The sequence below is a fragment of the Amblyraja radiata genome, chromosome 14 (assembly GCF_010909765.2).
Source record: "Amblyraja radiata isolate CabotCenter1 chromosome 14, sAmbRad1.1.pri, whole genome shotgun sequence".
NCBI classification, from domain to species: Eukaryota; Metazoa; Chordata; class Chondrichthyes; order Rajiformes; family Rajidae; genus Amblyraja; species Amblyraja radiata.
In genome coordinates, this window is record NC_045969.1 from 29,737,754 (window position 1) to 29,763,139 (window position 25,386).

At 43.2% G+C, this 25,386-nt stretch overlaps 1 protein-coding gene across 2 annotated transcripts in view; it reads right to left on the reverse strand.

Annotated features, from left to right (window-relative positions):
• Positions 1 to 602: 602 nt before the first annotated feature.
• Positions 603 to 25,386, reverse strand: part of mcf2l (MCF.2 cell line derived transforming sequence like) — a 108,958-nt gene continuing 84,174 nt past the window's right edge. For both annotated transcript variants that reach the window (XM_033032965.1, XM_033032966.1), the window contains exons 20-30: positions 23,182 to 23,274; positions 21,953 to 22,078; positions 19,615 to 19,836; positions 18,688 to 18,780; positions 16,876 to 16,954; positions 13,820 to 13,886; positions 10,702 to 10,802; positions 9,752 to 9,867; positions 6,821 to 6,933; positions 3,349 to 3,452; positions 603 to 2,085 (exon numbers count right to left, since the gene is read on the reverse strand). In XM_033032965.1, coding sequence (XP_032888856.1) covers positions 1,991 to 2,085; positions 3,349 to 3,452; positions 6,821 to 6,933; positions 9,752 to 9,867; positions 10,702 to 10,802; positions 13,820 to 13,886; positions 16,876 to 16,954; positions 18,688 to 18,780; positions 19,615 to 19,836; positions 21,953 to 22,078; positions 23,182 to 23,274 — 1,209 coding nt within the window. In that variant the 3' untranslated portion in view covers positions 603 to 1,990. The remainder of the gene's footprint in view (positions 2,086 to 3,348; positions 3,453 to 6,820; positions 6,934 to 9,751; positions 9,868 to 10,701; positions 10,803 to 13,819; positions 13,887 to 16,875; positions 16,955 to 18,687; positions 18,781 to 19,614; positions 19,837 to 21,952; positions 22,079 to 23,181; positions 23,275 to 25,386) is intronic.

Sequence of the window (25,386 nt, forward strand, 5' to 3'; positions counted from 1 at the left end):
GTGCAGAGGAGAGGCTTTGCTCGAATGCACACTGACCCGGGAGATGTGTATGTTTAAGAGTTTGTGGCACAATTTGGGGCTAAATGATTGTATGTGTGTGTTTCATGTTTGTCACTATCTTTGAGCCAATTTAAACATTTTGATACTCTGTCATTAGTTTGCTGATGTGCAGGGTTAGTTGTTGGTGCTAACATAGAACATAGTTGTTGGTTTACATAGAACATAGAACAGTGCAGAAGCAGCCCCTCCGGCCCCCAATGTTTGTGCCGAACATGCCTAGTTAAACTGATCTCATCTGCCTGTTTATGATCAATAACACTGTATTCCCTGCACATCCATGAGTAAGCCCTAGTCAATATTGGGGAAGTTAAAGTCACTCACTACAACAACCCTGTGGTGCATCCTTCCGAAATCTGTCTACATATCTGATCCTCCATCTCCTGGTGGCTATTGAGCTCAACCCATAATGCCTCAGAAGACGTACCCTCCAGTAGTACTAGTTTATTGCCAAGATGAAAAACATTTTTTTTTTTTTGCAATATATTTCAGCTTTATGAGGTCATAAATAATGCAACATAAAAGATGAGAACTCTACAACAATGTGTTATTATTGCTTCCTTTATTGTACACATGCTTCCATACACAAAATACCATTGGACACAACTTGGACAAGATCAAAATGACAGACATCACTGAAAAAGAGAGCAGAGTGTGCAGAACCAAAGGTGCTATGAAATATATTGCATTGCAAGTTCTGTGTGATATGTGGATACTACTACTACAACAAGGCCAAATATTGGAACCAGCAAAATCCAAAAAGGCCAATTGACAACTATGACTTCAGCCACAAATGAGGCCATCAATGCCCGTCAGAGATTGACTCGGCTGCCGGTGAGAGTGACACTGAATGCCCAATCATATTTACTGGGTGTGGGGCGGCAGGCAGGTCTCTCTGTGTGCAATTCGCACCCAAGTCATATATGGTCTCCAGAAAGCATTTCTCAAGCTTGTGTCATAGCCAAGATCAAATTTATTGCATACAATGTATTCAAGCATCAGGGTTGAAGGACGTTGGAAACAATGCTCAATCTGTAACATAAGCACTGCTGGCACAAGATGCTAATACATCATTTGACCATTTCGTCAGTTTTCCCATCTTTATAGTCATGGTTTTGGGACTTTAACCCCCCCCCCCTTACTGCAAAGGGGAAATGGTAGGTTACAAAGCAGCAGGGGCAAGCACATTGCATCAACAGATGGATAAATAAACAAAACAATACCAAGGAAGCTATTAAATACTCATTAAAAACTTCACCTTAAAATGGCAACAGTTCAAAGTTTCTAGATCAGATTCTCTCACAATGGTCACGAAGAAGTGATTCCAGTGTTGGGCATTATGTCCTAGAAACAGTTATGTGATGGACACGAGTTTAGAAGCATCTGAAAATCACAGCCAAATACCATAAAGTGCAACTTAATATTACTGCCAATTTCCCAGAAATATGCATATCCAAAGCTCCTGATGAAGTACCTTAACACTGGTACCTTATTTGTTGTCATTGTTGTTTCCCTGATGAGTAATCCCAAGACTATTTATTCTGTATTTGGCCTCACATTATTGCCCCCATCGCTCCACTTCGATCTACAATGCTCCCTGAGCTAATATCTTCACTTTGTGTGCATCAGAAACAGCCATGACCCCTCAGCTTCACGTACTGCAGCCTCCAGTATTGACGACAAGTTATCTATGGATGTTCTTTAGCTCTGGGCTTTGCACTGTTGAGGGCCCATAGTTTCATCGCCAGAGATATTGGTCATAACCTCCACTCCAAGAAAAGCTTTGGTGAATGTTAAAACGACAGTAGGCATCGACCATAAGCCGGGTGAGAAGCAGAAGCTGCAGGACAAATCACTTTCTACCTCGGTGCAGGTTACTTCAGGAAGGGAGAACTTTGAGAAGGACCACCAATTTTACACATATTCAGAGTCATTAGCCCTTAATATCAGCAGTGCTGGTGCCACTAGCAGTGCAATGCTCAGTGCAGCTTGAAGAAGAACTCAGAGTACTCGAAGCACTTGCTGACTCTAGATTTAAAAAGAGAGGGTGAATGAAGAATTAGTAACAAGTGCCAGACTTTGAACCAACTATGCAGACACAGAAAACAAAGCTTTTTCTGCTCTCGAGGTCAAACATTAGTTGTTTACATCAGGGAGAGTACCCTGTTGTTTATTTAAACCACACAGGAATCCACAAATTTAACCACGCTCATTGTGTCACCTTCCTAACCAATACCTGAGCATTAAATTCTCCCTTTTGGTTTGCACTGGTGTCAGACTGGTGTTAAAAATATTAGTAAGGATGGACTAGTACACTGTTGGGAAGGGAGGTCCACTAACAAGATGAAAGAGTATGTCAATAATTCAATGCAGGGGTCAGTTGGTACAGTGATTGTACAATAGCTAATGTGAATGGCCACAGGGTTTTCCCCAGGGTAGGGGAGACTAAGACTAGAGGGCTAAGATTTAAGGTGAGGGGGATAAGATTTAAAAGGAACCTGAGGAGCAACTCTTTCACACAGTATGGGTGTATGCAACAAGCGGCCAGAAAAATTCTCATTCCCGCTTTCTCCGCCAAAGGGGCGCCACGGTGGCGCAGCAGTAGAGTTGCTGCCTTACAGCGCTGGAGACCCGGGTTCAATCCTGACTTTAGGTGCTTATCTGTACGGAGTTTCTATGTTCTCCCTGTGACCTGTGTGGATTTTCTCCGGAATCTCCGGTTTCCTCCAACAATCCAGAAACGTACAGGCTTGTAAGTTAATTGGCTTGGTGTAATTGTAAATTATTTCTCGTGTGTGTGGGATTGTGTGAGTGTGCGGGGATCATTGGTAGGTGTGGACACAGTAGGCCGAAGGGCTTGTTTCCGCGCTGTATCTCTAAACTGAACTTTAAACAATACTAAAGAAAGCTGTTAAGGCAGGTATAATCACACCATTTTAAAGATATTTCTACAGAGTCACGATCAAAGCAAATGGGACAAGCGTAGATAAGCATCTTGGTCAGCATGGTCAAGTTGGGCCGACTGGCCTGTTTCCATGTAGTATGTCTCTATGCCTAACATAATAACAGGTCGAGCTAGGGGGGGGAAACTTGTTGAGGGCAATGTGTGAAAAGAGGAACAAGCCAATGAAGGCACATGCTAATGAAATGGACAATGTATACTTGGAGAGAGACTATAATAAGCATTGGTGAAGGAAGGGTATAATTCATGAGGGTGGCTTGATCCTGGAGCATTAATAATGCCATCCCTTAACTAGCTGCCGATCTGAGATCTATCATTAATATTCTTACCTGAGCTGCTTATCGGCTGGAAAGAATTGGAATCCCCCAGCAGTGTCTGCAGGTTTGTAGCCGAGACCCAGCCTTCTTTATTTGTGTTAAGATTTCTGACGAGCCTGAGAACAAAATAAAATCAGTATGAGCTTTATCCCAATTCCATATTCAGTGGTGTGGCAACAGCACAGACATTATTGGTGTGCATTGAAAGTAACAACAGGAGCTAATTAAGCCAACGGCAAGGTAACAAAATGCTCTGGGGTTTAATTATAATGGCATAAACATTTTATAGACATCTACTAGAATAATGATTAATTTGCTGATTAATATCCACAGGCCTAATTTATTGATCCAGAGGCATGTTTAAATCCCAATTTAGCAGATGGAGGATTTAGAGTTATATTATAATCCCATCTAGTTCACAAGTTCATCAGTAGTGTCATCAGTCTGAAGAAGGGTCTCGACCCGAAACGTCACCCATTCTTTCTCTCCAGGGATGCTGCCTGTCTCACTGAGTTACTCCAGCATTTTGTGCCTACCAATTTAAACCAGCATCTGCAGTTCTTTCCTACATAGTTCACATGTTTATCAGGTAGGAAACCTAGTCTTCACCCAGTCTGGCTTGAATGTGACTTCAGACTGACTAATGTGCCTGACCCGTAACTCAGTCCATGCCAACCAAGGATGGGCAATGACTGCAGACGTTGCCAACAACATGGCTATCCTATTAATAAACAAGGACAAGCTCTGGTTAGTATGTTGCAAGAGTGCTCTGCATAAGGCAGGAGAAGTATTCGACCAGTACATTTGGCCTTACATTCATCCTCCCAAAGTGCAACACCTCACACTTGCTCAGATTAAGCCAGGAAACCTAATCTTTGTGCAATGTCCTGTCCTCCATGCATAGTCACTTCACAACTTTTCAACCGCATTTGCCATTGCACTCACGTAGAGTGCCTTTTGAACTCCATTTGTGACTGAGAATACAGAACACCAGGGGGAGACAGAGAACCGCAAGCAACCTTGCAGCAACTTTGCAACACTATTTGTGCCTCTATTTAAGAAGGGCTGCAAGGCACAGCCTGGGAACTATAGACCAGTGAGCGTAAACAAGTTACTGGAGAGCATTCTAAATGCACCTTGATTAGCAATTATGCACATATTTGCATTTGGAATTGCGCAGTCTGGCTGAGTAGGGATAGTCAGCATGGTTTTATACATGGGAGATTATGTCTTACAAATGTGATTGATTTTTTTGAAGAAGTAAGCAGGAAGGTTGACAAGGTAAAACCATAGAGTTGTCTATATAGATTTCAGCAAAGCATTTGATAAGGTTCGTATGGTACGCTGCTCTTAGGAAGGTTAGATCGCACAAGATCTCAGGAGAGCTAGCCAACTGCATAGGGAATTGACTTCATGGAAGGAAGCAGAGGGTGATGGTGGAAGGTTGTTTGAAGGACAGCACCCTTGGGCAGTCCTGGACTTTCTTACTTTTGTAAAAATATATCACGTACGTTCATCGTACTGTGAGTGTCGGTGCGGTCACTGTCGAACCCGACGTTGTTCCCTGACACCACACAACCTATCTCTCTCCCTCTGGCTTTACATTTCACTCCTCTTTCACTCCTCTTCTCTCTTCATCGGTCAACCTTTTGTCTCCTTGTCTTCTTTGTGTCTACATTTGTTTCCTTTTAATCTCTAACCTTTGTCAACCCAGCTGCTTATCAAACCCCCCCTCACCTGTATCACGTTGTCCTGCACCCACCTATTTTCCAGCTCTCTCACCCCTGCTACAATCTGTCCGAAGAAGGGTTTTGACCTGAAACACAGCCTATTCATGTCCTTCAAAGATGCTGCCTGATCTGCCGAGTTACTCCAGCACTTCAGATTCCAGGTGGTTCCTTGTGTCGCAATATTTCAGGTGGGATAACAACAAGAAGAGCCATTGTTCAATACCCATCATGGACTCTTCTCAGACACATGGGTCACACATCTCAAGTGAGTGACAAAAGATGTAGTAGGCACAGGTGCCAGGGGAAGTCCAGACAGGAGGACATATGAAAATCTCCAGATGCTGTGCTCTATGGGTGATTGATCAATGGGACCTCCTGAAGCAAAAACGAAAAATGTGCGAGGTCAATTATGGACAAAGGAGAGGTATTGAGCCAACTTGCAGAGAGCCTGCAAATATCCATCACCAGCATGAGTGGCTTGATGTCACACTCATGTATGATGACATTTTCATCCCCAGATCCACATCCACTGGGTGGCATGGTGCGCGGCAGTAGAGTTCCTGCCTTACAACGCCACAGACCCGGGTTCGATCCTGACTGCTTGTCCGTACGGTGTTGGTACATTCTCCCCATGACCCACGTGGATTTTCTCTGAGATCTTTGGTTTCATCCCACACTCCAAAAATGTACAGGTTTGTAGGTTAATTGGCTTGGTGTAAATGTAACATTGTTCCTAGTGTGTGTAAGGGTGTGGGGATCATTGGTCAGCGTGGACTCGGTGGGCCGAAGGGCCTATTTCCGTGCTGTATCACTAAACTAAACTAAAGAAAGAATTGCCACCGTGTGATGCAATGATCGCGTGAGTGTATATAGGCTTGAGGGAATGTACACTACGAATGTTACCTCTGAGACACATTATTGGTTATTAAGTGCCCTTTTAAAGTCAGAGTCATACAGCATAGGGACTGATCTTATGGTCCAACTCGTCCATGCCAAGCAAGATGCCTGTCTATGTTACATAGATAGATACATAGAAAATAGGTGCAGGAGTAGGCCATTCGGCCCTTCGAGCCTGCACCGCCATTCAATATGATCATGGTTGATCATCCAACAGTATCCCGTACCTGCCTTCTCTCCATACCCCCTGATCCCTTTAGCCACAAGGGCCACATCTAACTCCCTCTTAAACATAGCCAATGAACTGGCATCAACAACGTTCTGTGGCAGAGAGTTCCAGAGATTCACCACTCTGTGTGAAAAATGTTTTTCTCATCTCGGTCTTAAAGGATTTCCCCTTTATCCTTAAACTGTGATCCCTTGTCCTGGACTTCCCCAACATCGGGAACAATGTTGATCCCATTTGTCTGCGTTTGACCCATATCCCTCCAAATCATTACCATCTAATTGCCTATCCAAACGTCTTTTAAATGCTGTTATTGTACCTACAGTGCATTCAGAAAGTATTCAGACCCCTTCACTGTTTCCAGTCCCACTGAGCTGTACAACATAGTCAAAATTATTTTCTGTACTCTTTCCAGATTAATGGCACATTTCCTGCGTTGTCCCTGGCCCTTCTCGTTTTCACAATCTTATTTGCAACTTTTCTCAGTTCTAATGAAAAGTAAGTGAATTGGAACATTAACTGTTTCTCACATCACAGATTTTGCTCGACCTGCTGAATGTTTCTACAGCGTTGCGTAATCACATTGTTGTAAAGCCTGAAGAGATTAATATAAAGCAACCTGCAGACATACCATTGAGCATCCTGACCCGCACAGATCAGCTGTAACAGATCACCAATACGTGCAGTCAGCTCATCTCCCCCTGACTTCCCAAAGTTCGTTGTAACTGTGTACTTCCCAGGAAGCTGCAAGTAAAAGAAAAATGGGGCTGAGTCACATCCTTTCGCTGTCAGTGAGACCAACAACTGTTCATTCCTTCCCTCAGCTCTTTCTGAAATGGATAGCTGAGACTGGACTTTATGGTTAGTTTAAGAGAAAACTATGTGTCTACCTCAAATGGAGGAGGACCTGAATGCAAAGAGAGAGAGGAGACAGTGTGCCTGGTCCTAATGATGGTCACAGACACGATGAACTAACCTGATGCTTCTGCTGTAATGCTCTCTCCGAGTCACTGGTTTCCCTTTTGTCTCCCCTTTCTCCTCCCACCCAGGCTTTTCACATGTCCGTTTCTCACTTTTTCTAACACCCTTTTGTCTCCTTTTCACGGTCAGCCTTTATCACTTACTCCCCTAACATGCCAAACCATCACTCCCCCCCCCTCCCTTCCACCCTCTCCCTCTCCCACCCCCTCCCCCTGTATACATCTATCACTTGCCAGGCTTTGTCCCACCTCCCCTTCTCTTTTCCACTTTTCTCCCCCCGACTCCAATGTCTAAAGAAGGATACTGACCTCCCTCCCCAGATACACTCTAACTGCTGAGTTCCTTCAGCACTTTGTATTATGCTGCAACATCACTGGTTCCTGACCTCTTCCTCATTATGGAATCATGCACTAACAACCAGCCTTTCAGCCCAACTCATTCATGTTCACCAAGATGTCCCTTCTACACCAGTCCCAATTGCCCTCACCTGGCCCATATGCCCTAAACCTTTCCTATCCATGTCCCTGGTCCAAAGTCTTTTAAACATTGTTATTATACCTGCCTCATCCACTTCATCTGGCAGCTTGTTTCCTATACCCACCATTCTGTGTGTGAAAAGTTGCCCATCACATTCCTATTAAACCTTTCCCCTTAAACTTATGCCCTCTAGTTCTGAATTCCATTACCTTAAATAAGGTGCCATCACCTTATGTATTCCCCTCATCATACTTAATTTCCTGAGCGATGAAGGGTGCCAAAAGCCGCCTTCACTACCCTATATACGTGTGATGTCACTTTTAGCAAACTTTATACTTGTACTCCTAAATCCCTCTGCTGTACCACGCTCCCCAGAATCCCACAGTTCATTGTGAAGATCCTGCCCTGGGTATGACTTCCCAAAATGCTACACCTCATACTTATCTTCATTAAACTCCAGTTGCCATTCCCTGGCCCACTTGCCTAGCAGATCAAAATCCCACTATATTTCTTGATAGGCAGCATCACTGTTTACGATACCACCGATTTTAGTATAATCTGCAAACAAGAATCATGCCTTTGTATATTCTCATCCAAATCATTGATATAGATGACCAATGGTCCATAGCAATGGACCCAGCACTGACTCCAAGGCTCAGCACTAGTCATAAATTACCTTCCACCAACACCTCCATTTCCTACTATTAGCCCAATGTTTAAAAGTTAAATTCTAGCTGGATCAACAATACAATACAATACAATACAATACGGGTTTATTCGTCACATTGCACATAAAGTGCAAGTGAAATGAATATGTCAGCAGCGATACAATGAGATCCCATGCGAGCTAACCTTTCAGTATTGCCTATCTTACAGAACCTTATCAAGGCCTTGCTGAAGTCCATATACGGTAGACAAGGTCTATGGCCTCGACCTCATCAAACATTCTGCTTACTTCTTCAAAAAATTAAATCAAATTCACGAGACACAATCTCCCACACAAAAAAAACATGTTGATTATCCCTCATCAATCAATGTCTTTCCAAATGCATGTGTATCTTAACCCTCAGAATGCTTTCCAGCAGTGCTTTTTGTGACAGTATGTGTTGGTACAGTACCTTAAACATCATTCATTTGTTTCCTGGCCATGTGGAAAGTATGTTTATTAATTGTGCGTACTGGCACCTTTTTGTATCCAAAAGATCTGTTCTCCAGCTACTTTCCTACCACAGATGTTAGGCTCACTGGTCGATAGTTGCCAGGTTTGTCTTTGCAGCCCTTGTTAAATAGAGGCATGACATTAGCCACCATCCAGTTTTCAGGCACCTCACTCATGTCTATCAATGATTCATAATTCTCAGCCACAATTCTTGCAATTTCCTCTCTAGTTCCCCGCTGTGTCTTTGGATATACCCGATCAGGCCCCAGGGATTTATATAATTTATTAAGTTTTAGGTCAAAGAGCACCTCCTAGACTGTAATACTGATTGTGCTCAAGACATTGCCATTGACCTTCCCATGTTCTCTTATCTTCATGTATTTCTCCATGATAAAAACAGAGGAGAAAATTGTCATCATTTTCAAATTTTTCTGTCTGAAGGGTCCCAACCTGAAACCTCATCTGTCCATTTCCCTCCACAGATGCTGCCTGACCCACTGAATTCCTGCAGCAGTTTTAGTTTGCTCAAGATTTCTACAGTTGCAGTCTCCCGTCTTCACTTTTTCTCGGTCTACCCGATTATGCAGCCACCACATCTGTCCTTTGTTCTGAGCATATCAATTATTCAAAACCTGTAATTGCAGATGATCTTCCATCTGTCTCACACCTCACGAAAGTGTGGGCATTTGTCCTATATCCCAAACCTCACCACCCACAGAGGATTCCTGCTGAACGACAACTAGGAAGAATTTCTGATACACAGTTGCTGCAGCTTAAAGGGCTGATGAAGTTACTAGTAGAGAACACTAAAGCATGCGGGGCTGCCACTATTCAGAGCATCAGGAGAAATTTAAAGCAAGGCTCACAATATTCTTACAATGATAATTGTAGTGTAGTGTCTGCCAAAATGCTCTCACCATAATTTCACTTCAAGACTATACATACCAACTTTCTACTAGTTTCCTCCTCACAGTCTGAAGAATTGAGTTGGTCATCAGCACTGGACCATTCATCGTTGTTTTCTTCTGGTACATCAAGTGGACGTGCCATTTTGGTCCAGCCTGGTAGGAAGGCAAATCCAGTAAGTATAGAATGTCAAAGCAAAATTTGAGATCACAAACCCTTAACATGGTAAAGGATATTAAAAAGGACAAACTTTTAAAGCATACATACTGTGGAACAATCTTACAAGACAGCTTATTTAAAAAAAATAAAATTGTAAAGATTCATTATGAAGGTCTGATTAATTTTAAATTATGTTTGAGGTCACCATTTTATTGCACATCCCCAGAGTATCTGCACATTTTATTAAATTTCTCATAATGCAAAACACCTTTCACAGATCATGAAAACAGCCAAATCAGTCCATGATTACCATCAACTGGCTCAATTTTCTCTCCGGCATCTCCACCAATTATCTCCTCCTTGCCCTTGCCCCTCTCCGATTCTCTTGCCACCCACCTACCCCTGGAGGTGATTTGCAAACATCAATTATCCGACCAACATCATGTCTGAGACTTGCAAATAAACTCAGAGGAAGCCCCAGGGGTTCCCAGGGGGAGTTCCACACAAACAGCACCCCTGGTTGGAGTGAATCCAAGTCTCTGGAGCAGTGAAGACCACAGCTGCTAACTGTACACTGTTATCAGTCCTCCTAACCTTTGCTACCAATCCTGCATCCGGGAAGATTGAATGTTGATATAATCAGAACCCACCTCCACCCACCTCCCAATCCTCTTCTCTTGGTTTTTTCATTAGATGTGGTTTCCCATCTTAGTCTGTGACATGAACTTATTAATGTAAATCAATCTAGTCAGTTATTATACATCACACTGTCTCCTTCACATATCACATTTAAAACTACCCCTTCTCTATTATACTAATGCACACCGTACCTTTCCCTTGCTCTGGTTTCTTTGGTGAGGTTACTGAAATACTGTGATTATCTGGGCTCACAATTTCAGGTCTTTTCACTTTCTGTGGGCTCCACAAGGGGCTGGGAAAAGTGCAAAATACAGTACACAAGAGTTATAATTAAGTAAATTGAAATGATGAGTAAACACGGTGCTTTCTTCGCTAGATACGGTTGCTTGAAAACAGGTTATGCTGCCAAATAATTGACAGCTGTTTGGTGCATTTTTAATTTCTGTAACCTATTGGTTGAGCTGCAGTGTTAATGACAGAACCCAGGAGGCGAATATGATAGATGAGAGTGAGGGTCTTGTTACAAGGAGCAGCCTGGGGTAGAGGTACACAGAGAAACACAGTACAGAAGCCCCAAAAGAATAGATGGCAAGAATGTTAAACTGGGATACAAAATGCAGGATGATACTGACACAGGAAAAAAGGGAAACAAATATAAACATAAGTTTAAATGGGAGAGGACAGCAATGTTAATGAAGTAGAAATTTAAAATCCAATGGCAATGAAACAGCTGCTTAAAGTCAACTCCACAAATATAAACAGCAAAACACAAATGGTGTGTAAAACAACAAAGGAACATAAATATTTAGGTACCAGGTTAATGGAAGAGTTCCTTAAGCTAAACTCAGTGAGGTAGAAATGCTTTAGCACAGTATTAAAATGGTGCAGCATGGGAGTGGGGTATGTGGGTGGATAATGAGGGTCCACAGCAATTTTATTTGTGAGCGTTGGCAGTTGAAGTCTATTATACAGGAAGGCCGGAGTAGTGATGATGAGGTACTATGCCTTGCTCACCTTGCAGAGCTACGGAAGGATCAGGTATATCACTACGGAGAGGCATATCACTTAAGTTAGTCAGTACGTTGCAGTTGGATGGAACTGGATGTCCCTGACCACTGCTCAGCTCTAAACTACTGCTGAATTTAAAGTAGACATAGGAACCCAGGATATAATAATGAAGGAGTCTCAATTCCTCTCCTTGTCCAATTGATAAAAAATATTTTCCATCTGGGTGTACAAGATTTCGTATTTTCTTTTTACAGTTCTTTTGACCTATAAGGAGGCCATTCAGCCCATCGAGTCTATACCATTCATCCACTTATTTGTCTACAATCCATTCTCTTGTCTGCCATCCTGATTCTCTGATCACCCACCGATACTAGAGGTAATTTACAGCATCTTATTAACCAGCACATCTTTGGGATGTGGGACAAAATCGGAGCACCTTGAGGGAACTCATACCGTCACAGGAACAATGTGTGAACTCTACACACAGAGCTTCTGAGGTCAGGATCAAACCTACACTGCTGAACCTTGAAGGCAAGTGTCAAGAGAGTCAATTCAAGAGTGCTTCAATCAATTCTACTAGCTGTGCCATTGTGCTACCCTCAAGAGCAGAAATACCAAGGGGCAAAATAAATAGTTATGAGTGTAATTTGTAGGATTCCCAACTATCATAATGAATCAAAAAACAAGAGGTTGGAAGAAAGCTGGTGTGAGATTGTGGGAGAATTTACTTGGAAAATGTATTTTGCTGTTCAGAAAAAAAAGAGGTGATGTGACCGAAATAGAAAAAGATTCAAAGGGGATTTAACAAGGTTCTTTATTAGTCTTGGTTAGAGAGTGTCTTAAGTTTCAAGGATAGACAAAAAATGCTGGAGAAACTCAGCGGGTGAGGCAGCATCTATGGAGAGAAGGAATAGGCGACATTTCAGGTCGAGACCCTTCTCCAGACTGATGTCGGGGAGGGGGGGGGCGGAAAAAAGAAAGGAAGAGGCGGAGACAGTAGGCTTTGTGGGAGAGCTGGGAAGGGGAGGGGAAGGAGGGAGAAAGCAAGGGCTATCTAAAATTAGAGAAGTCAATGTTCATACCGCTGGGGTGTAAACGACCTAAGCGAACTATGAGGTGCTATTCCTCCAATTTGTGCTGGGCCTCACTCTGGCATTGGAGGAGGCACAGGGCAGAAAGGTCAGATTGGGAATGGGAGGGTGAGTTGAGGTGCTGAGCAACCGGGAGATCAGGTTGGTTAGTATGAACTGAGCGGAGGAGTTGGGCGAAGCGATTGCCGAGCCTACGCTTAATCTCACCGATGTAGAGAAGTTGACATCTGTAACAGCCGTTGCAGTAGATGAGGTTGGAGGAGGTGCAGGTGAACCTCTGCCTTACCTGGAAAGACTGCTTGGGTCCTTGGAGGGAGTCGAGGAGGGAGGTAAAGCGACAAGTGTAGCATTTCCTGTGGTTGCAAGGGAAAGTACCCGGGGAGGGTTTTGGTAGAAAAGGACAAATTGACCAGGGAGTTACGGAGGGAACGGTCTCTGCGGAAAGCAGAAAGGGGACGAGAAGAGAAGATGTGGCCAGTGGTGGGATCCCGTTGGAGGTGGCGAAAATGTCGGAGGATCATAGGTTGTATGCGACGGCTGATGGGGTGGAAAGTGAGGTCAAGGGGGACGTCCTTGTTACTAGTATGGGGGGGGGGGAGTAAGAGCAGAGGTGCGGGATATAGAGGAGACCCTGGTGAGAGCCTCATCTATAATAGAAGAGGGGAGCCCCCGTTCCCTAAAAAATGAGAACATCTCCGATGCCCTAGTATGGAAACCTCATCCTGGGTGCAGATGCGGCGTAGATGGAGGAATTGAGAGTAGGGGATAGAGTCCTTACAGTAATCAGGGTCGGAAGTTTCAAGGATGGTCGCTTGTAACTGCAATAAGGAAAGATATACTTTGTACCAAAGGCTATACCCAGTGCATTTGAATGTTTCACATATAATGTTGTGCATAGTGAGATGTAGAATATATTCAAGATGTAGTTTCATATAGTTTGAAGATCCAACAAAGAAAAGACTTACAAGCATTGGTTGGAAAAGTGGTTTTGGATCAGGCTTGGAACATATGCTCTACTTTTGTTATCATTTCCTATTCTTCTAAATTCATCAATGCACTTAAAACTTCAATTTCATATCTCATTGCTTTCAGAGAAAGAGGACATCATACATTAATATGTAAAACACCATGAGGAAATTGAACATGGCTTTGCATTATCATGTTTAATCAGTGGTAACCATTTAACCAAGTACATGAACAGATTACTTACCTGGTGTTAATGGGTAGAGCCAAAGGAGCCACTGGAAAATGCTCAAACTTTAAATGCTGATTAGAAACTAGAAAATAAAATTAGTTTCTGCTTAATTTATGGTAAATGTATTCAACTTCCAACAGATAGTGAACCAAAAACTACAAGTTAAACTGGTGAACAGTGAAAGAAATCACATACGAGTTAGACAGTTACACTCTGATCAAATATTATCTTTCTCATCCCTATCTGAAGGTAGATAATTAATCATAGAATTTAAAAGGAGAAGACCAATTGGCCATTGAGTCTATGCTGACTCCCACCTGGGCAATCCATCAATCCCATTCCCCTTCTTACTTCTCTGTAACCTATTGCTCTCAAGAGCTTATCTACTCCCCATTTCTCCTGCCATTCACCTACCCCAGGGACAATTGGCAGCATCCAATTAACCTACTAGCACATCTCAGGGATGTGGAAAGAAGCTAGAGTACTCGGGAGTTACAGGGAGAAAGTCCAAACTCCACACAGATCACACCCAAGGCCATGACCATTGAAGGTGTGAGATAGCAGCACTATCCGTTCCATCACAATATTCTACATTGCAGCTTAAACATTAAGCACAACACACAATTCCAGGTGCCGAAGATGGAGAAAACCTGAGTCACAGGGGATGTGTTCTTTTGGAACAAACTCAGTATTCCTTTATGGATTGGGAATATTTTTAAAATAAAAGGCTTATGCTGAAAGTGGAAAAGAAAACATTAGGGTATCTAGCATTAACTCTGTATTCAATGAGTTAGAGGTGGACAGAGGAATGAAAATAAAGGGCAAGGGGAAGTAACATAGGATGTTGGCTGGGCCAACTAGTCAGACCCTTCCAGTTGGTTAACAAGTTATGATGTAAATAGAACTGCAGCACTCCTAACATAATAAGTCTTGCAGTTTTACCAATAGACTGTCACTCTCTGAATTGAACAAAAAGGTTTGTGGACCTTACAGGAATTATTTTGGGAGGAATGCAGCATCACACTGTTTTAATAATAGGTGAAGTTGTCAAACAGAACTCTTGCTTCAGCTCACAAGACTGAGCTAACAATTGAAAACTGAAGACACTTTCAAACATTGGTCTTCAATATCCATGTGGCCAACTGGATGTATATTCACATTTAACAGTAACTAGATAGTTAAATAGCACAGATAATGCTGTTGGGACCAGACCAGGATCAGATTCAACATCAGGAAAAAGAGAAACTCTAAAGGAGCTATCTTAATCCATTTTACATTGGACACATTTAGTAAATGTTACCATGGTTTCAGTGGCAGGCTTTGATGGTCCAAATGGTATGATACCAATATCCTTGTGGTGTAAATATAATATAATTGAAACTGGCTTACAATTGTACCTATATACAGTGCATTCAGAAAGTATTCAGACCCCTTCAAATTTTCCACATTTTGTTACGTTACAGCCTTATTTTAAAATGGATTAAACTTTAAAAAAAAAATCATACCTCAGAATGAAGAAACAAAAACAGGTGTTTAGAAATGTTTGCAAAGTAATTAAAAATAAATAACTGAAATATCACATTTACATAAGTATTCAGACCCTTTGCTATGACACTCAAAATTGAGCTTAGGTTCATCCTGTTTCCATTGATTATCCTTGAGATGTTTCTACAACTTGATTGGAGTCCACCAGTGATAAATTAAATTGATTGGTCATGATTTGGAAAGGCTCACACCTGTTTATATAAGGCCCCACAGTTGACAGGGCATGTCAGAGCAAAAACCAAGCCATGAAGACGACGGAATTGTCCGTAGACCTCCGAGACAGGATTGTGTTGAAACACAGATCTGGGGAAGGCACCGCTCATTGCCAGGCCAATACCATACCTACAGTGAAGCATGGTGGTGGCAGCATCATGCTGTGGAGATGTTGTTCAGCGGCAGGAACTAGGAGACTAGTCAGGATCGAGGGAAAGATGAACGGAGCAAAGTGCAGAGAGATCCTTGATGAAAACCTGCTCCAGAGAGTTCTGGACCTCAGACTGGGGCGGAGGTTCACCTTCCAACAGGATAATGGCCGGAAGCAGCCAAGACAACGCAGGAGTGGCTTTGTGACAAGTCTGTGAATGTCCTTGAGTGGCCCAGCCAGAGTCTGGACTTGAACCCGATCAAACATCTCTGGAGGGACCTGAAAATAGCTGTGCATTGATGCTCCCCATCCAACCTGACAGAGCTTGAGGATCTGCAGAGAAGAATGGGAGAAATGACCCAAATGCAGATGTGCCAAGCTTGTAGCGTCATACCCTAGAAGAACTTGAGGCTGTAATCGCTGCCAAAGGTGCCTCAACAAAGTACTGAGTAAAGGGTCTGAATACTTATGTAAATGTGATATTTCAGTTATTTCTTTTTAATTTGCAAAAATTTCTAAATACCTGTTTTTGTTTTTTTATTATGGGGTATAATGTGTAGATTGATGATAAAAAATGTAATTCATTTTAGAATAAGCTGTAACGTAACAAAATGTGGAAAAAATGAAGGGATCTGAATACTTTCTGAATGCACTGTATATCTTTCAGAATTTCTTGCAAAGGGAGGGATGGTCAATTCTACACAGGCTACTGGAATATCTGAATGCATTTTATAAAAGTGGGGTGAAGTCATACACTTCTCCTTACATGCTTTTTTTTTCTGCAGTAATTCCTCTTAACTGAACCAATAGCCATCACTGGATGAGCAAGATCTGCCTTATTGAATCCCACAATTGATACCAGATTAGGTCACTTGTTATGGCAACATTCAATGGTGTATATATTGCAAGGGGATAATTTGATTTCCTATCCAATGTTGCAAGCAACTAAAAACTACAACTCTTCAATATTCTGTCTATCTGAGGTTTTGTTATGGGATCAACAGGATTCCAAAAATGTTCTTCATTATTCAAGCCAGAAATAGATGCATTTGAATAGGCTTATTCAATAATATTTACTTTCAGAGGAATAAACCAGCAACCTGTTAGCACAGAACGTTATCCATCAGTAACTTGCTCAAGCTGTTCCACACATTGTCCTCACCTCTACGAGCTTCCAGCTGGCCTGTTAAGACTTTTCTTATTTCATTCACCCATATGTTTTTAATTTCCTGGGTTGCTGCCTAAAGAGAGATAAAGAAACATATTCTCACGTTGAAAAGGTGGGCACTGTGATTTCATAAAACGGTGGGATACAGATACAATCCTAAAAATTCTGGTGAGAGTCAATGCAGGAAGATTGGTGAGAATGAGCTTGACGCAATCAAGACTACCTTTGGAAGTTTGGGGTGAATTATCTTTTCATTTTTTGTCAGGACATTCTGTGAAGTAATGGTGCTATTCCTGTGTAGTAACAATGCAGGATAATCAGTAAACGTGATTTCCCTCTGCTGTTGTGAATGGAGTACTCACCCATCTCATCTGTGTCCTACATTTCTGCTCCCGCTCCATCTTTCTCCAGAAGGAACAAGAATTGAGTTCTTTGAGTCCTCACCTTTCACCCCAACAGATTCCGCATCCAAGTTCAAGTTCACATTTATTGTCACATGCACCAATTGGTACAGTGATATTTGAGTTACCATACAGCCATACAAATAGAAAGAACACAATACACAGTAGAATTTAACATTGACATCCGCCACAGTGGAATCAACATTTCTCTCTGTGATGGAAGGCAATAAAGTTCAGTCAATCTTCCTCCTTTTGTTCACCCGTGTTTGGGGAAGTCACCGCTACGGACGGCCCGATGTACAGGCCCTCTCGCTGGGATGATCGAAACTCCGACGCTGGGATGGATTGGAACACACTCTGCGGCTTGGAGTTCCCGTATCAGCCGCTTCTCACCGGAGACCGCGACTTCTGAAGTCTACAGGCCCCGCTGGACGGAGCTCCAACACTGGCGATCCTCGGCAAAAGATCCCAGGCTCCGTGATGTTAAAGTCAGCCCACGCCCACAGCTAGAAGCTCCGCAGACCACAGCTCCACGATGTTAAAGTCAGCAGGCCCCGCGATCAGAGCTCCAACACTAGCTCCATGACGGAAATTCTGCACTGCTCCTGCTGCTGGTCTCCGGTCGAAAAGGCCATGCCAATCCAGTTTGTAGGCCGCGAGGGGGGCGAAGATGCGACACGGAGAAAAGACCTATCTCCGTCCAGGTAAGTGACTGAAAAATGGTTTCCCCCAATTCCTCCCCAACACACCCCACATAAGACGTACTGAGAAACATTAAAACATACATTTAGACGCATTACAAATAACAAAAAAGGTGAAAGGACTGACGAGTTGCTGGCGAGGCAGCCACGGCGGTGGCGCCACCTGATGGATCCAACACATCATTCTCCGACATATCCGCAATCTTCAACGTGATACCTCCATCGGTCAGATCTTTCTGTCCCCAACCCTTTCCGCTTTCCATAGATATTACCAACTCTGCAACTCCCTTTCTCCGTCCCTTTCCACCAATATCTCTCCCTCCAGCTTTACATTTCACTCTTCGTCTTCTCTCCTTATTTGACACCCTTTTATCTCCTATTCACCTCGAGCCTTCGTCACTTACTCCACCCATCTGCCAGTTAACTTATCTTCCCCTCACTTGTACCCACTTATGACATGCCAGGCTTTGTTCTGCCTCGCCTCTCTTTTCCAGTTTTTCCCCCCTTCTCAGTCTGAACAAGTGACCTGGCCCAAAATGTTAGTCTGTCCATTCCCTCTACAGATGCCGCCGACCCCCTGATTTCCTCCAGTACCGTGTGTTTTGCGCAGGATATTTCCAAGTTAAAGGGTTGAGTTAAGTTAATTTAAATGGATAATTTATTAAATAATTAGAGGTTAATACATACATCTGGTGCGCACTTACCTGCACAATGTAAACCTCTTCTCTTGCATTGTACCATATCTCAAACTTTTTACTATCTCCCTTAACATTCTCAGTGATACCAACAGTGGTCATCTGTAAAATGGAAGACAGCGTGTAAGAACATAGCAAGGCCAATTTACACAAAAACACTGCTATCAGACTGATGTCGATTTCAGCCCCATCCAGCAGAACCCAATGTTTAAGGTCAATATGTACCACAATCCCATGCATGCCTTCTTAAGGAATATTCCCCATACCACATATCCAACTCTCTCTTTGATTTGATATGATCAACCTCACTCTTCCCCCCTGCACTCTTTTCAACAGGTTCACTACCGTTTGTGCAAAGTTGTTTGATTTAGGCTGTCTTTACTCACCTTCCAGGCTTGAGGGCTGATTTATGGTAATTTTTGATGATAAATAAATGAAATAATCCTGAGCAGACACCATTTTCATAAATCATTCATGGGCATTGACATTGAGCACCCAGACCGCTCCAGTCCGTGCAGTTACAGCTATCCCTTCAGTGCAGATAGATCAGGATTTCCTTGATTCCCAGTGTCGAATGATGAAGGAATGGTGATACAGTTGAAAGCCAGGGTAGTGTATGGATGCAGGGTATCTTTTGGGCCTAGTGTATCTGTGTATCTGCTTCTCCCCATTCTCTATGGTTCAAGAAGAGAATGTTTGAGCAGGTGGACAGGGTGCCAGTGAAATGAGCTACTTTGAGCTATATGGTTGGATCTTATCAGTGCTGCACTCGTTTAGCCATGGGAAGAGTTTTTCCTCACACTCCTCACTGAGCATGTCAGAGAGGACTGTGTACATCCAGTTATAGAAGTTTGAGCAAGAAAAAGCTTCATATCGACTGTGACCAAGGATTAATAACTCAAATGGTTTGTTTCAAGATGGTTGCACAGTACTTACATGCAAGGATTGTTTATAACTGTAGGAAGGGGCTTTGTCATATCCTTCCCCACTTTCTTCTCTTTTCTTGCAGAAGAGTAATGCCTTTTCATGGAGGAACAAGTGTCTCTGCATTGGCTTGAATCTTGCTAGGTCTTTGACTTTTGCGTGGCCCTTCTTATGGTCTGTCCACACATTGAACGAACCTTGCATTAAAAGCTTGCCAAGTTCATTTAAATTTCCCTGTTTAAAAAAAGGGAAACCACAAGGTTCAGATTCAGGTGAACAGATGTTATCCCAGTGTTAATCAGCAAGACAGTTTAATGATCTGGTTCATGTTATGAGCTTCGTATCCTCAAAATTCCATTCCACAGATTGGAGAAGATCAAAAAGCTGTGGTCTCACAACTCACAGCCAGATATCGCATGAATGGAAGATGAGTCAAATAATTGGTAGATCTCTTTCTCTAGGTGGTACTTCCCTTAAACAAAGCTCATTTCCCGAGGTCTGTGATTTAACCCAGTAGTGCACATACAAGGAAACAACATAAAGTATTATTATCACACTGATATCACTATATCAAATGCCAAAGTTTTACTTAATTGAAATTCATCACTTTAGTTTGTAGTCTAACAAGTCTAACAAGACCAGATCTCTGCAGGATTGCAAACACGGTCCCCCATTTCAAGTAGGGCAGCAGGGTAAAGTCTGGTAAATACAAACCTGTGTGTCTAAGATCGGTAGTAAAGACGTTATTGGAAAACAAATCTGAGGAATATGATTAATAATCACTGGAAATGCACACGAATATTCAGGCACTGAAGAGATATTGATCACATGTAGGCAAAGATTAGTTTAAAAGACACAAATTGTTGGAGAAATCTAGCAAGTCAGGCAACATCACTGGGGAAATGAAATATCACCTATCTCCACAGATAGTTTCTCCACAGATACTGTCTGATCCGCTGAATTACTCCAGCACTTTGTGTCTTTTTTTGTAAACCAGCATCTGCAATTCCTTGAGTCTACAGAGATTAGTTTAACTTGGCATCATGTTTGGCACAGACACTGTTGGCCAACGGGCCTGTTTCTGAACTGTACTGATCTATGTTCAGAGCCAGTGAAAGAAAGCCAACATGACTTTGTCAGGACAGAACCTGTCTGGCCAATCAGATTGAATTGTTTTGAAGGCGTAACTAAGTGTATTGATGACGATAGTGCAGTAGATGTTATTTATATCAACTTCAGTAAGGCTGTTGAGAAGATCAAAATTGGGAAACTAGTCCAAAAGGTATGGGATCCAGGGTGAGTTTACAAATACACAGGACTAGATGTTAAAGGTCCAAAGTGCCAAATATCAATTTACTCCCAATGGCGATGGGAGCCTTCTGCACTCACTTATGCTCCTCCAATGTTGAGAAAGGCTGGGCAGACACGTCATTGGGGTTATCAAGTGGGCACCTACTTTCATCGACGTTTCGCTGATTGAACCCACGACTTCTCCAGTAGGCTCAGCGGTGCATTCTGGCATCCCAGAACCACCCCCCTCTGCATTTGTCTAGTCGGTTATTTGGGAGACCAAATGGGGTCTTTCCTCTTCTGGCTACTCCGCTCTGCCATCCGTGATATTTCTTTGATGGCCTGGCGTAGGGCTTGTCCACTGATCCCCAGGTCCTTCATCAGTCTTAAGGTGGATGTTGCCACGAATCCTCGACATCCAACTTCTACCAGGCAGATATTCAAAAGGATGTTGCTCAGGATGGAACATTTCAGTGATGTGCAAAGACTGGAGAGGCTGGATTGTTTTCCCTTGGACAGAGGAGGATGAGAGGCCACATAATTGAGGTATATAAAATTATGAGGAGTATAGATGAGGTAGATTGCGGGAAATTATTCCATATGTCCGGTGTAGATAAAATGCGAGGACATAGCTTTTGGATAAGGAGTAAACATTTAGAGGGAACTTTTCAACCAGAGAGTGGTGAATACCTGGAATACACAGAGATGGAGAATGTGGTGGAATCAGAGGCACTAACAGCATTTAAAAAGTGGCTAAATGAACACTTGAATTGCCCACGGCACAGATGGCTAGGTGCGGCAGGTAGGATTATTTATGGTTAGATCCCCACTGGTGGGGGTAGATATGGTGAGCCGAATGGCCTTTTTCCATGCTCTGTGACTCTATCAACAATAGCTACACAGAGATACGTTGCACTCCACCAAAGGCACTAACTAGCTGGCAGTATACATTTTAATTACATGGCCTCTTGTACAGTGGAGAGTGCAAATAAGAGGTCATTTGTTGTGAGGCATGTGGCATCACGCCTGTCGTTCTCCATTAAACCAGCCTATGATTTACCTCGTATCCCGTGATAGCGATCTGATGCATTGAATCATTCACAGCTTTCAGGATTCCAACAATAGCTGCCAGTGCTTCCTGTAGATCCTCTGCTCCCTCACAGTTCTTGCTGTACTTCAGCAGCTCCTGTCAAACCAGATGCACACATTTTTTCCTCAACAAATAAAAGGGTTAACTTAGATAATGGTGAAAAATCACTGGCTTGTTGGTGTAAACAAGCCTTTGCTCTCCCTATTACAGTAAGATTAGTAAGTTTGCAGACAAAAATTGCTGCAGTCGTGGATAATGAAGAAGGTTGTCTCTGATACAGAGGGACATAGCAAGAAAGTTGGGTGGAGCGATGGCAGATGGAATTTAATCCAGACAAGTGTGAGGTAATGCACTTTGTGAAGTCAAGTTCTATTGTGAACTAAATGGCAGGGGCCTTAGGAGTGTTGATGTTCAGATGACCTTGGGTTGCAGGTCTATAGCTCCCTGAAAGTGGTGACACAGATGGTTAGGGTAGTGATGAGGGTATTTGGCATGCTTGCCTTCATAGGCTGAGGCATTGAGTATAAGAGTTGGAAGTAATGTTGCAGATGAATATTGGTTAGACGGAACTTTGAGTAGTGTGTCCAGTTCTGGTACACTACAAAAAGGATGTGATAATGATAGAGTGAGAGCAGACGAGGTCTACCTGGATGCTGAATGGAAAGGAGGCCTGTCAAATGGAATAGAGATTCAATAGGCTGGTTTATTGTCACTGGACCGTGGGAGGCTGAGGGGTGACAGAGGTTACAAAATAAGGAGCATAGATAGAATAGATAGTTACATACGTTCTCCAGTGAATGGATGTGCAGAACAACAGCGCATAGGTTTGAGGGGAAGATTTAAAGGGTCTGAAGGGCATATTTTCTCACAGAGAGGGCAAATATTAGGATGACCTGTCAGAGGAAGTAATGAAAGCAGATACTATTACCTTTAAATGGTGTATGGAAATGTAGTGTAATATGGGCCTAATGCAGGCAAATAGGATTAGTGTAGAGAGGCATTACTTTGGAATGGACAAGTTGGGCAGTAAGGGTCTGCTTCTGCTTCTTTCCATGACTCTATGAATGGGAAGTAATTGCTCATCTTGTCTGCAGTGCCCAGAAATAATGTAAAAGGCTGCAGTGAATGAGTTTACATCTGCACTGCTGTACTTAATGTGGTGAAGAGTTCCAACCACCTTGTCTGGTGCTCACCCTCACCTTCAGTAGTAACTGGTACTTTGTTATCCGCTGTACAGGTTTGAGCAGATAGGAATCCAGGCCGAGCTTGTGTTCCAACTTCTTCTGACATTCCTGGAACACAATGTTTTATAGGCATAGAGGTCAGAATAATATTTATAGGTTTAATTGCTATTGTTGAACACATACAGAAATCAGCAACAAAGAAATCTGGCCATAAAAAGGCATATAAAAATTCTATGTAATGTGAATTAAGACTGCATATTTTATTCTGGATAGGTCGTGGCTTTCACCAAAGTCCTAACATATCCCAGGATCGGAAAGCTATTCATATATCTCCCGGAAGTTGGGGCCAGTCAGCCTCTTCAATATTAATGTTTGCCAAAAAATCCAGTGCCCCCCCAGTCACAGCATCTAACTCTTCTTTCAGTGAGAGCACTCCAGACATTATTCACTGCCTGACAAGGTTGTATTTGCCAATGTATACATTTCCTGCCCATTTCCCCTCATTATTATTCAGAAAAAAGGGTTGAAGTATAAACTGCTTCCATTTCACTTGTACCATGTCATATATTGTCCTCTTGTCTGATAATTAGATTGCCTTGTCCAGTAGTTGGATCATTTGATCCTCCAGATAAAAATACCTCCTCTGCTAGTAACATTGCCTCTTCTGGTAGCTAAATTGCCTTGTTCGCCATTTAGAACGCCTTAGAACATTAAAAAAAGTACAGCACAGGAACCTACAAGGTCTATGCTGAACATAAATTAATCTCATCTGCCTGCACATGACCTATACCCTTCCATTCCCAGCACCTATAACCTTGGGCGAAGCTTCAAATACATTATTTGTATCAGTCCCTCCTGCAATGAACCTCCGTTGTACATTCTACAAGAAATATGTGAGAGCAGAGCCAAAAACTGAGCTGTAGATGTATTCAAGCAATAGACATATTGGAGCAAGATCAATGCAGACTGTTGGGAACACAAGGAATGGAGAGAGCACTGTAGAGACTGACCTCGAGGGTCTGTCAACTGATACAAATGTTTTACAGATAGATCTGTAGTTTATGTAGATCATCTGGGCACTGTGCAAACCAGCCAAACTCTGACAAGACTGCTCAGAGCACATTGAGTCTCTGTATCAATGGTGTTGAGGAGGAGAAGTTCGGGAACTTCAAGTTCCTCAGTATATATCACCAACAATTTATCCTGGTCTAACCATATTGAAGGCTAGGAAATACACCAACGCCTCTACTTTCTCAGAAGACAAAGGAAATTTGGTTTGGCAGTTTGGTATCGCAACTGCTCTGCCCCAGGTCACAAAAGATAGTAGAGAGTTGTGAACGCACCCCAGTCCATCTTGCAATGCAGCCATCACAAACAACCCTCCATTGACTCCATCGATATTTCATGATGCCTCAGGAGTGCAGTCAACATTATCAAGGACTACTTACACCCTGGCCATTCTCCCTCCCAAGTATTGTACTTCTGGTGGCGCTGGTGCCAGCAGCCTCCACCTTCAGCCCGGTATCTTTTTGTTTTTTTTGTTTTTTTAGTTATGTTAAAGTGTGTTTTTTATGTTTTTTAAAATGTCTTTATGTGGGGGAAGAGGGCACGGTAAGGGGGATACCGTCCTTCGGTCGCTTCCTGGAGAGGACGCGACTATTATTCGAGTCGCGTCCTCACCCCCCCAGCAGCCTACCTACTGGATTGGCGCGGCCTTTCCTGCCGGGATCGACCAGAGCTCCAGCAGCGGCGGGACAGCGCTGTAACATCGCGGGGCTGGCGATGCCTTACCGAGGATCGCCGTCTGGAGCCCGGAGTGCTGGACCTGCTGCACCGACATCATGGAGCTGCGGTTTGCGGAGCTCCCAACGCGGGCGGCGCTGATCAACAACGCGGGATCCTGCGACTCCGCCCGGCTCGGCCTGCGGACTTGGAGTTGCGGACTCCGGCTGCGGGAGGCGGCTGATCAGGAGGTCCGGGCCGCTGAGGAGGAGGATGTTCACCCTCGGGGATCGGCGTCGGCGTTCCACCAGCCCGGCGTGAGGGCCTGAACATCGGGCCGCCCGGTGCGGCGACTGCGGGTGCTCGGAAGGCCCAGACCACGGATGAACATCTGGGAAGATCGGAGGGGAGGCTGGCTGGACTATGGTGCCTTCCTCACCTTGGTGCCACTTTGTTATGTTGTGTCGTGGACTTTCTGTGTTTGTGCTTTTCTTTTTT